The sequence below is a fragment of the Thunnus thynnus genome, chromosome 11 (genome assembly GCF_963924715.1).
Source record: "Thunnus thynnus chromosome 11, fThuThy2.1, whole genome shotgun sequence".
NCBI classification, from domain to species: Eukaryota; Metazoa; Chordata; class Actinopteri; order Scombriformes; family Scombridae; genus Thunnus; species Thunnus thynnus.
In genome coordinates, this window is record NC_089527.1 from 11147845 (window position 1) to 11160600 (window position 12756).

The 12756-nt window shown below is 39.4% G+C and overlaps 1 protein-coding gene across 1 annotated transcript; it reads left to right on the forward strand.

The window, feature by feature from the left end:
* Window positions 1-3882: 3882 nt before the first annotated feature.
* On the forward strand, window positions 3883-10733 carry umps (uridine monophosphate synthetase). Its single transcript, XM_067603161.1, has 10 exons — window positions 3883-4125; window positions 5901-6054; window positions 6401-6525; window positions 6656-6843; window positions 7002-7099; window positions 7380-7540; window positions 7624-7741; window positions 7872-8047; window positions 8151-8265; window positions 9142-10733. Exons 1-10 carry the CDS (start codon window positions 3964-3966, stop codon window positions 9318-9320), a joined length of 1476 nt encoding a protein of 491 aa, XP_067459262.1. The 5' UTR covers window positions 3883-3963; the 3' UTR covers window positions 9321-10733.
* Window positions 10734-12756: the final 2023 nt, after the last annotated feature.

Sequence of the window (12756 nt, forward strand, 5' to 3'; positions counted from 1 at the left end):
TTTAACGGGTAGAAACCTCAAGCAGACCCCGGCTCTTGGTGGGCGGCCATCTGCTTTGACCGGTTGGGTTGAGAGAGAGAAAGAGAGAGGGAAAGGGGGAGGGGGGACAGAAGAAAAACAATGACAACAACAAACAACAACAAGCACAAGCAGCAACAGCCAGGGAAGGATGCCATCAGGACTGTGAAGGACCGCGAAGGTTCGGCCCGGGAGTCAGGTTTTTCTGTGAGATGAGAAAGCACAAAAAACTCCGGGGAAGAAGCAAAGTTAGTGACATGCATTGATGTTACATGAATGCATACAGATGGAGAGGAGGAGGAGGAGAGAGGAGCTCAGTGCATCATGGGAAGTCCCCCAGTAGTCTAGGCCTATAGCAGCATAACTAAGGGCTGATCCAAGGCGAGCCTGGTCGGCCCTAACTATAAGCTTTATCAAAAAGGAAAGTTTTAAGCCTACTCTTAAACATAGAGAGGGTGTCTGCACCCCGGACTGAATCCGGTAGATGGTTCCATAGAAGAGGAGCCTGATAGCTGAAGGCTCTGCCTCCCATTCTACTTTTAAAGACTGTAGGGACCACCAGTAAGCCTGCATACTGGGAGCGCAGTGTTCTAGTGGGATAATACGGTATTATGAGCTCTTCAAGATATGATGGTGCCTGACCATTAAGGGCTTTGTAAGTTAGGAGAAGGATTTTAAATTCTATTCTAGATTTTACAGGAAGCCAATGTAGTGAAGCTAAAATGGGAGAAATGTGGTCTCTTTTTCTAGTTTTAGTCAATACACGTGCAGCTGCATTCTGGACCAGCTGGAGAGTCTTTAGAGACTTGTTAGGGCAGCCTGATAATAAGGAATTGCAATAATCCAGCCTAGAAGTAACAAATGCGTGAACTAGTTTTTCTGCATCTTTTTGGGACAGGATGTGCCTGATTTTTGAGATATTACGTAAGTGAAAAAAGGCAGTCCTTGAAATTTGATTTATGTGGGAGTTAAAGGACATATCCTGATCAAAGATAACTCCCAGATTCCTTACGGTGGTGCTGGAGGCCAGGGTAATGCCATCCAGAGCAGCTTTATCATTAGATAATGTGTTTCTAAGGTGTTTAGGGCCAAGCACAATAACTTCAGTTTTATCTGAATTTAGTAGTAGAAAATTGCAGGTCATCCAGGTCTTTATGTCGTTAAGGCATGTTTGGAGTTTGTTTAACTGATTGGGTTCATCTGGCTTCATTGATAAATATAGTTGGGTATCGTCTGCGTAACAATGAAAATTTATGGAGTGTTTCCTAATAATATTACCTAAAGGAAGCATATATAAGGTGAATAGAATTGGTCCAAGTACAGAACCTTGTGGAACTCCGTGTCTAACCCTTGCCTGCACGGAGGATTCATCATTCACATGTACAAACTGAAATCGGTCTGATAAATAGGACTTAAACCAGGTTAATGCAGTTCCTTTAATGCCAATTAAATGTTCCAGTCTCTGCAAAAGGATTTGATGGTCAATTGTGTCAAATGCAGCACTAAGATCTAACAGGACAAGTATAGAGACAAATCCTTTGTCTGATGCAGTTAGGAGGTCATTTGTGACTTTCACCAGTGCTGTTTCTGTGCTATGATGTGCTCTAAATCCTGACTGAAAATCCTCAAATAAACTATTGTTATGTAGAAAGTCACATAACTGATTAGAGACTGCTTTCTCAAGGATCTTGGATAGAAATGGAAGGTTAGATATAGGTCTATAATTGGCTAAAACACCTGAATCAAGAGTAGGCTTTTTAAGAAGAGGTTTAATTACAGCTACTTTAAAGGACTGTGGTACATAGCCTGTTACTAAAGACAGATTGATTTACCAACTTTTATGTAAACAGTGTCACGGCTCTTGTCAATCAGATGTAATTGTCTTTTTAATAATGTTAGATTTCATTTTTGTTTCGAGTCAATGCGACTAAACAAGATGATGTATCGTCTCCATAGCAACGACTCTCTGTGCTTATGTTCTAACTGCTGGCTTTTCAGGGTTTTTTTTGTAGCTGGATATAATTTGCAGCATCTTAAAATATGAATGAAGACAGTGGTAGTGAGTTACTTGCTACAGTTGCATTTTTTAGTATTGATGAAACGGTGAAAACATGAAATAAAAACAAAAAAACAAGAGGGTCGAGGCTCTCATTTCCTCCATCCAAACCATTTCAACCAGCAGACAGTTTGTAAATGACTTGACCAGCTGACTTTGCTACAAGCTGATTGACTGTTGAAACAGGTGACGTGCCTTATGTTCTAAAACCAGCCACCGGTGACTTGCTAAGCTGAGTCACAGGTGATGCCACTAGCCGGCTTCAGTTGAGCTAAGATGGGCCAGTTCACACGGTTGCAACTTTTCCCTGCAACGTTTTAAAACAGTTTAATCTCGTCATGAATCTTTGGCCTGAACTGGGCTTTGGGCTTCCATTACACATTCAAAGGGAATCTATTAAAGATACGGTTTTTGAGGGATTGAAATGAAAGTAAAAAGTGTGACTACCAACCAAGCGGGTAGCTCCTGGTCTGAAAAGTGAAGCCAATGCGGAAGTGCCTTAAACCTGCATTCTCTCTGTTGACAGGACACCTTGAACTGCAAACAAGGTCAGTTATGACTCTTTCTATTATGACTTTTTGATCCATGGAGATTTTATATTTGTAAAACTTTCCTCGAGCCAATCAACAATCTGTGATGTCATCACAATGTAAAGTCTATGGGCAGAGCGGAAACTTGCGGGCGGAGCCAGCGGGAGAAACACTACTACATATTCAGTGGGCCGCACAAAACACAGAAGCAAATATGCCATGCAAGCAATTCTTCTAGGATTGAATGGGTGCCATTTTTGGTCTGGTATCCAGCTCTTATAATACATCCATGGTGACATCACATTGACTACATCCATTTTTTTTTTTTTACAGTCTATGCCAGCCATTCTCAACCACTGGGCCGTGGCCCACAGGTGGGCCGCAGAGTGCCATCTAGTGGGCAGCGCAGTCAGTGGTACTGCCAAATGGTTAAAAATGTATTCATTTTTGGTTAATTACAAAACTAGATATTTTTATATCTAGATGTGCTCAAGAATTCACAAAAAAAACGTCAAATTAAAATGCTTAATTTCAATGACCAGTTACATGTTAATATCACCACGCCAATCATGACACATCATTAGGTAGAGACAAACGTGTTTGCCACTGTTAGCTAACTAGCTTTCTCTGTGGATCCTGCTTCAGAAGACACATCTCTATCCGCTGTGTTGGGAAATGAACTGATGGAACTATCAGCAGACAGCAGCCGGAAGCTTCAGCTCACACAAGTTGACCTTGCTTCACTCTGGATACTGGCTGCAAGTCAATATCCCTCTCTGTCAAAATGGTCAATCAAATTTCTGCTGCCTTTCACCACCACCTATTTAAGTCAGGGCCTATTTATGTGCCACCTATTTATGTACAGTCAATGTGACTGTCACAAAATCAAAGGCAAGGAACAAACTGAAAGCAGCTACTGCACGTCAGCCTCTCACCCATCCGACTATGACTTGGAAATTTTTTAGAGTTACAAAAGGTTGAGAACCCCTGGTCTATGCTGCCAACCCCATTGTTCCCTATTTAAAATCTGTGAAATATTAGTATTAGTTGTTTTATTTATTTTTATTTTCATTTTACTCCCTTTTATTTATTTAATTATGACTATTTTGTTTATTATTTTGATTGTAATTATTTGTTTGGTAGAAATATTAGAGATAGAAAGATTAGAAAGATAATATCTTTAGTCCACACTCCAGATCAGTTGGTGGCGCTAATGCACCCGAAAGCTAATGCCAACTGCCAATAATAAGTGAAAGAAGAAGAAGGAGGAGGACGTGGTGACGTTGCTGCCTCAGAGGAAGCTCAGAGGAAACGTAGAGTGGAAATCAGAGTAAGAGGAAGCGCGGGCCAACTCTCCAAATGGACAACAACACGGACAACGTTTGTATCGACAGTTTAATCCTGAAGCTGCACGATGTGAACGCGGTGAAATTTGGAGAATACAAATTGAAGAGCGGCATGCTGACACCCATTTATATCGACCTGAGAGTGCTCGTGTCCTACCCCGCGCTCATGAACCAGGTAAGCACGTGCTGGTGTCCTACGCGCCGCGCGACCTGATGTTGGACTTTAAATAGTGTTTGATAAAGGAGACAAATTAGTGACACCCTGCAGGTTACGTGGCACATACTCACGTTATAAATGTCAATTACAGGGTGTTGGGTGTGATTTGGTTTTGATACGCACGTGGGAGCTTATCAGCACTTAAAGTTTGAAAGTCCAAAAGTCACACTAAAAGAATTTCAGTGAATTCAGTGAGCAAACTAGTTTTTACAAGAAAACTATAACTTTACGAATTTTGCAGCTGTTGAATGAGCCTGTCAATAAATTGCACAATAATCTAGAAACTTCCATCAATGTAATAACGCACTCCAATACAAAACCACTTACTAAGCTTTAATAATGATCAGTTAGCTGTATCAGCATCTCTTTAACACAGTGTCAACAACATTGAACATTATTACCTGTACAGATATGCACTTTATAGAAGGGCTATTGCAATAAATTGAACTAGACTGGGCAACAAGTTTGCTTTAAACTGGTAACTCTTTGAATACTCTCATGCAAAATGTTATGATTTCTCTTATTCAGTTAATTGATAAGTTATACCTACCAACCTTAAATTAATATAAGGTTGCACAAATTACCCTAGTTTTGCTGAAAGTAGTTGAATTTATATCCTTTTAAAGGTATCAGTTTAACAAGTTACAACTAATCATTAACATCCCCTTTTATAGTGTTTAAACATTATCAGGGACATACAATGTGTTGGAACTTGTAGGAATGATGGAAAAATGATACGTCAGCACATGTGTAGGTGCACTGGATGTTCTGGTCTCCTGTGTGACTTGCTTTTGTCATGCAGCCACCACATTTACATTTACATTGTTTGTCATTTGGCGCTTTGACACTTTTATCCAAAGCAACTTATAAATGAAGCAAGACAATCAAGCGTTAAGCCTCTTTCACACATAGTTCCCGGTAAATTACTGGGTTAACCTTTCAGGTACCGCTAGTGATTTTCACTATTCACACATGCAGTTACATTCAGGAACATTTCCATCTTGTGCTTTTTCACACAAGCCATGGCAATGCCGGAATAGATGGGGCAAGGGACAGTTCAGTAGATGGCTGTAATGTAACACTTATGGATGCCAACCACCATAAACTCAGCAGAAGAAGAGGGCAAAACTTTGAAACTAGTGATTCATATTAGTGCTGATCTAATATGAATCAAGATTATGTTACTGCATTGCCTGTTTCTCGCCTCAAATGTTTCCAGAAACATATTTTAGTGTACTGTTTCAACTCGTAGTACGTCACCCAGACGTCAAGTCTTGTGATTGCTTCACTCGCTCCATGTAAAACTGTCTTTCGTCAGATGAACGTAACCCTTTACATGTTTGTCCCTGCAATCTTACTGCGTTCATTGACAACACAGCTGTACCGGCATTTTCCCTGAAATGTTACTGGGTCTTGAGGTGGGAAACTGGTGATACAGATTTCCCTGAATATCAATCCCTGCTCCCATTCACACATGAGCCCATGCAGGAAATGTTCCTGAACATTTCAGGGATAGACTGCATGTGTGAAAGGGGCTGACGAGTTACAAGTGCAATGACACAGAAGATGCACTAGACAGAAGATTTTTAAAATAAATAAATAAATAAAAAATCAAAGTTGGAAACAGCTGGAAGTAGACAGGTCCATAAGAAATAGCATAAACAACAAGAAAGTAGTGCATCAATCAACTGCTGCCACTTAAAAATCTTGTTTTTCTCTTGTTACATCTCCAGGTGTCAAGCCTCATCTACCAGAGAGTTCAAGACGAGGGGCTACAGTTCGACTCGGTGTGTGGCGTTCCATACACAGCCCTGCCTTTAGCTACAATTATCTGCTCTAGACATGAACTGCCCATGCTTATCAGGCGCAAGGAGGCCAAGGACTATGGTAGGTGGCAAGAAGGATAGTCAGACTTTAACAAACTTTCAGGAATGCTGACCTTGTTGAACTAGTTATTACACGTGAAAATATTTGTGTTCAAGAAGTGCCCCATTGTGGATCACTTGACTTTTAATCTGGATGGCTATATCTGTCATTGCAGAAGCTCATTTAATAAGAAACAACCTGATCTTTGTGTTCACTCTCCACAAAGTCAGTCTGGCCACATGTGATTGAAGCAGTTTCAGGAACTTTTTCCAGGAGCTTCTCTGGGTTAATAAATAGTCGAAGAGTCAAGCATGTCTGTTTGTTTAGGATATTAGTACTGATAAGTTTCCTCATGTAACCCCGCTAGGGACCAAGCGTATGGTGGAGGGCCAATGCCGTGAGGGGGACACATGTCTGATCATTGAAGATACGGTGACCAGCGGCACCAGCATCCTGGAGACTGCTGAAGTGCTCTACAAAGAGGGACTGAAGGTGCAGTAGCAACATGAAAACATTAGTTATGATAATATGATTTGGTTGGCAGTGAGTCCTTTTCCTGATCTTAAAAACTGGCCACAGTGGATGTAATTCTCTTTTAACATAATTGGTTTATTTGTTAAAGGTGACAGATGCCATCGTACTGATGGACAGAGAGCAAGGTGGGGTGGAGATGTTGGCGTCTCAGGGAATCAAGCTCCATCCTATCATCTCCATGTTCAAGCTGCTTAACGTGCTGCTGGCCGCCGAACGCATTGACGCTCAAACCGCCCAGAGTGTCCGCAAGTTCATCCTGGACAATAACACTTTCAGGTACAGCGTGACACAAGAGGGAGAGGATCTGCTTCCTGGCATGTAGTGTTTATAGATTTGTCCTGTTATTTATTGTTGTTGTTTATTTATGATTACAGTGAGTTCATATTCAAAGAGGTCATTTATGATTATAAAGAATTTGATTATGCCTCTTTCAGCCCGAAGGAGGAGAATGGCAATGGCATTCCTGCCACCAAGAAGCCATGTTTGGAACAGAACCTGGAGCTGAGCTACGCAGACAGAGCCAAACTACCAAGTATGTAGTCTTCAAACTTAGTCAAATGCTCTACCAGTATGGCTATCTAAATATAAAAGACAGTATTTCATTGTTGCATATGAAAATACATTCCACTTGAAAATATTATGCTAGTTGTAATATTGTAGTAAATGTTTTGAAAGTATAATTTTAATTTTATCATCAAGGCTCTAGACAAAACACTTAATCTTGGACAGTGTCAGTGATACTTTTCATTTGTTGCTTCATTTCTTGAACGAACCTCTTCATATATAGTTTTCTCTTTTCCTCTCGTCTTCAGACATTCATCCCCTGGCGTCAAAGCTGCTGAAGATCATGGAGGAGAAGCAGTCTAACCTTTGTGTGTCTGCTGATGTTACAAGCAGCGAGGAGCTGCTCCAGCTGGCGGACTCTCTAGGTCCGAAGATGTGTGTGCTGAAGACTCATGTAGACATCCTGAAGGTAGGAGTGAAACCAGTCCGTTTCTCACAAAGACAAAATCGTCAGGACAAATAAACTGATGCTTTTGTTCTGTCTGCTGAAAGGACTACACTGTGGCCTTCAGCCAGAAACTGCAGGCTTTGGCTGAGAATCACAACTTCCTCATCTTTGAAGATCGCAAGTTTGCTGACATTGGGAACACAGTCAAGCATCAGTATGAAGGTGAAAAGATTAACATTATTTTTGTCATTCCATGTTTCATGTCATCTGTTTTTTTTAAATGACTCTTACAAACTGTGTATTGTTAATATTTGAAGTAACTTAGCGGTATGTACATGTATCTCTTCTCCAGGTGGTTTGTACCAGATCTCATCTTGGTCCCACATAGTGAATGCTCATGCAGTACCAGGGCCTGGTGTTGTGAAGGGTCTGGGTTCTGTAGGAAAGCCTCTGGGCCGAGGCTGTTTGCTCATAGCACAGATGAGCTCCCAGGGGTCTCTGGCCACTGGTGAATACACAAACACAGTGGTAAGCATGTCACTAACTAACTTCAGCAAGTTCCTTTCCTCAAAAGTTGCAGTCTATCTAATTATTTACAGCACTATTTTATCTCTGCTATCTGTCTTTATAGGTGAAGATGGCGGAGGAGCAGTCAGACTTTGTGATTGGGTTCATCTGTGGCTCTAAGATCACCAAGAGGCCAGAGTTGATCCACATGACCCCCGGGGTGCAGATGCAGGCTGGAGGTGATTTAAATGCTTTTTAATTTCACTTCCTTGGCTATTTTTTTTAAATGCTTTTAATTATTTTCACAGAAATCTAGCATTTTACATTTACAAGTTAATCAAAGGAAACTGAAAGCATGTCTGTAAAGGAAAATTCCACCTAACATGTTATACCAATAATCTGCAATGTTCATGACTTTTAGGAGTTGATTCATGATGTGTTGTAATGAACCTACTGCGTCTCAACCCTAAAGGCACATATTGGACTGTGTGGTCCATTAGTATTTGGACAGTGACTCATCCCACCACATGAGCTCTGAAATAAAACAATTACTATAAGGTTAAAGTGCTGACTATCAGCTTTAAGGGTGTGTGTGAGCTGTTCACACCCAAACAGTGATCAGGGTATGACATATTAGTCCTTGTTAGACACAGTACTCCAATTTTAGGACAAAACACAGGACAATAATACATTTTTTAAAATTTGTGTAATTGTCTTTGTGGACCAGTGTATTAAAAATGGCTAAATTACTGTTTATTTCATACGGATGTAAGGATCTTCTGACTAAACCTGAGTCAGCAGATTAATGTCATTGTTTCATTTTAAATCCAATGCACTAAAGCCAACACAACAATACAATGTGTGTAAATGTTAGTGTTCATGGATAGATTTTAATTATGTAACTTCTCTTTGAAGCCTTGAACTTAGACCACTCAAGCAGAAATGTATCAATGATATGTTCACTTTTCTGTATGTTGTGATGTTGTGATTCCTCTTGAACACAAGGTGGTGCCGTAGTACAAAAAATGATTGCTGGCTTTGCTCTCAGTAACCAGTGACTGAACAGTTAGCACCTCCTTCTCATCCATCCCTCTCCCTGTCTCCCTCCACACCAGGAGATGTTTTGGGCCAGCAGTACACCACGCCAGAGGAAGTTATCTGCAACAAAGGCTCTGATGTCATCATCGTTGGACGGGGTATCCTGGAGGCTCCTGATAGGCTGAAAGCTGCTGAGGCGTACAGAAAGTCGGGCTGGAAGGCTTACATGAAGAGACTGGGTCAGAGTGGCCAATAGGAGCAAAATATCTTCATCTTTACGTCTAATTGAAAATTTAAGCTACCACGCTAACGAGGACTGCTGCAGATGATCAGGGTTTTTTTGTTTTTATTTAGATTTAGATCTTCCAGGAACACCAGTGTGCACATAATTGTATACATAGAAATATATGTAGACATGTGCGTCTGTACATCACACTGCCACATCAAAACACGGGTTCCTACACAGTTTAACATGCAAGGGGGCAGTTGAGGGGAATGTAACACTTTACCAGTGAACATTTTTATGTATACTCTTGATTCTGTCCTATTAATAAGCTGCTCAACTTGACCCGGCATCTGATTTGCTCTGCTCTGGTACTTCTGACAAGGTCAAGTATTTTGGTGAAGGGTTTAGTATTATTTACAGGTAACCATGGAGAGTTGCAAATGGAAATAAATCCATGATTGTTTTCTAAGTGAGTTGTACTGATAGTGTGCAGTAGCCTGCTAAACGCTAAATGCAAGGTGTCATTCCCTTGACAAAGACTACAGCTTCCAGGCAAACTGAGGCTTTTCTTTGTCACAAACACACCATTCCTCTGTCTCCTTTCTTATGACTGCAGTATTAAAGTTAAAATTCAGGGCATTTTGCAGCATGCAATCAAAAATATTTTGTATTCAGAGTCAGCCAATTGGGATTTTCAGTAATACTGTAGAGACAGACATTTTAATTCCTCAAAACCTTATTTACTTGTTACATAAACATTTCTAGTATACAGAACAGGTCGATCAGTCACAGTTCAGTAGTGGATGAAGGGTTTCTTGACTTTTTGAGGGAACACTTCACATTATGAACTGAATAGGTCCACTACAAAATGATGGCTTTTGTTTTGCCTGATTGCTCGAGATGCCCTGGACCCTCTGAGCAGTGAACAGTCTACTTGATATGTATTTTTCACCAGCTGCAATAATTTAAATATTAGTTTGAATGATTTGATGAGTGTAGCCCCATTAGATTGTGAATTACAAGATGTGGAAGTGTTGATTTAGGCTTGGGTTAGTCGACATAAGTGTGTCTTGATTACGTCCAATGTCTACCGTCCATACTGATAACTTAAAATGACAGAAACCCATGTGAGGCATTTCTTTTTCTATAGAGAGATGAATTCTGATATGTGATATGATGCGTCAGCTCAAACAACCAGTCTGGAAGTTGTTCTTCATAGTTTGAAGTTTTGGTTCAAAAAAAACAGTTGATAAACAAGTTTCAGTCCTTCAGTTTGTGACCACTCCCTCACATGTAGACAGAAGTTGCATTTTGCAAACAGTGTGTCCTGAAGCCATGACTGTTGTGCTTTTACTACTGCATGCAGTGAAATGGTTCATTCATGTTTGAGTCAGTGGGTTTTCTTCTTGATTTGTTGAATATATGTTTCATCTTCTTCTCTAACAGGGACCCTCTTTGGCTTTTTAGTTTCTTCTCATAACTAAAGAAATGCAATGTTGTCGTGTTTTTTTTGTTTTTTTTGCATAATGAGCCTAAAACCTTCAATAAAATCTAAATGTCAAAAAATCCCTTTTACAGTAAATATTGCTCACCTACTGAATATGTTGATGCTTACTGTAATTCAATGTAAATGTTGTGTTTTATGTGTTATGTGTTTTGTTAGATGATATTGGAACACTCCAGCACCGGCAGTACGGTTGAATTTAATGTTTTGTCTGACAGTAATATACATCACAATAGAGCTAATGTATTCAAAATATTTCTTCAACTATAACATGTTACATTGAACAAGACATTTTACACCTGTAAGAACTTTTGCAACAAATAATGCTAGTTTTAAATCACAGTTTTCCTTTTATATGATCGAACATATAGTCGTAACGTCATTCTAGTTCTCAAGTCTGCAAAAGATAATTTTCATCCATCACTACATTACTGCATTATAGATCTATTTGTTTATGGGCTATGGAGTGTTTTTTTCCAGAACAATTAGATTCTCTTTCAGTGATTAATGCACAGTCAATTTAATGCATGCATTTTTTCTTCTAGTTCCTTCAGTTAGATGTTTGAGCTTCACTGTGCAGAACGATGTATGTGCAGAGTTTGACACCAGAAAACTGTTTACACATTCATCTGCTGAAGGAGGAAAGTTTTTCTGTGCTCACCTTAAATCTGAGTTAAAGTGTATACCTACCAGCATGATTTGTGACATTACGTCTTGTTTAGACACCGATCATGGTCCAGTATGCAACTTACAACTACTTGTGTCCAGCAGTTAAACTTCAGAAATGAACATTATGTGCATATCATGTATTTTTCAATTTTCTTTTCTTTTTTTTTCTGTATCTTTATTTTTCAATCAGGGATTTTGCACACTTAAGTCTGTTTACAGGTCTTGGGGGGAAGGAGGGTTACGATTACATATGTGCTAAAAAAGTATATGAAGCCTTTTGTGGCTGTGTGAATTCACATAAATTACCTCAAGGGATGTCAGACTACAACTTTTAAAAATGAAAACAAAATCTGGGGGTGTAGAGTTAGAAAGAAGTGAGGACCTCTGTAGCCCACTTCTCATTTCTGTTTACGGATTAATGGCTCGAGGATACATGAATCTATAACATAACCGAAACTGTACAGTTGAGTGAATCAAGTCAAGTCACATAATGTTATGTAATGTAGACACCAGGTTTCGACAAGGAAGAAGAATGTCTGAAATTAAAAAAAAGATGGTTCCGCTGCTCTGAATTTTTTTAAAACTGTTCATTTATTGAATTTTATAGGAGTGCAATGCTAAGTCTGTGCTACTGTGAAACATGGATGGTCCAACTGGAGCAGTGACAAGAGGCCATGTTGTGTGGAACAGTTTCTGTTGTTAGTTGACAAATTAAATCTACTTTTAGCCTACAATCATTTAAAAACTAATTTCAAATATTTATGTAAGTAATAAGTTATTCATGGACTGTTATGTTAATTAACAATTTAATAGACTGATCATAAATATATACCCAAAGACTCAAAAGGTGATTTTTCCTTTTTGGTCCAGTAAACCACATAATGTTCATAGTCATTGAGACCATTCAAGTGAAAATAATTAGCTTAAACTTCTAAAACAACACACAGTCACACTCTATTTCATCAGACAGTCTCCCAAACTGTCACCTTATCATGTCATTAATTCAAGTTTTGATTTCTTGACTGGAGTGATGTCTGCTCTTAGTCAGGGTAGATTTCCCCTTTTTGCTGTTATAGAGCCCCTGCCTGGTCTGAGGCTTGCAGAATCATCTTATCTTTTTTTATTTTTTTATTTTTAAAGCTTGTCATTAATGCAAACACACTTTTACTTGCAACATGTCTTATCAGCTTATATATCATTGTTTTTATGTTATATTATTGTTAGGTAGGCTATTTTATTCCCTTTTGTATTATTTTTAATTGTCAAAATTTTGACCTATTTGCCTCATTGCAG

Excerpts from the sequence above, each read along its gene's own strand:
- umps (XM_067603161.1), top strand. The coding sequence starts at position 3,964 with ATGGACAACAACACGGACAACGTTTGTATCGACAGTTTAATCCTGAAG. Across the intron at positions 6,526-6,655 it reads TCTACAAAGAGGGACTGAAG|GTGACAGATGCCATCGTACT; the intron begins GTGCAGTAGCAA and ends TATTTGTTAAAG. Across the intron at positions 8,266-9,141 it reads GGTGCAGATGCAGGCTGGAG|GAGATGTTTTGGGCCAGCAG; the intron begins GTGATTTAAATG and ends CCTCCACACCAG.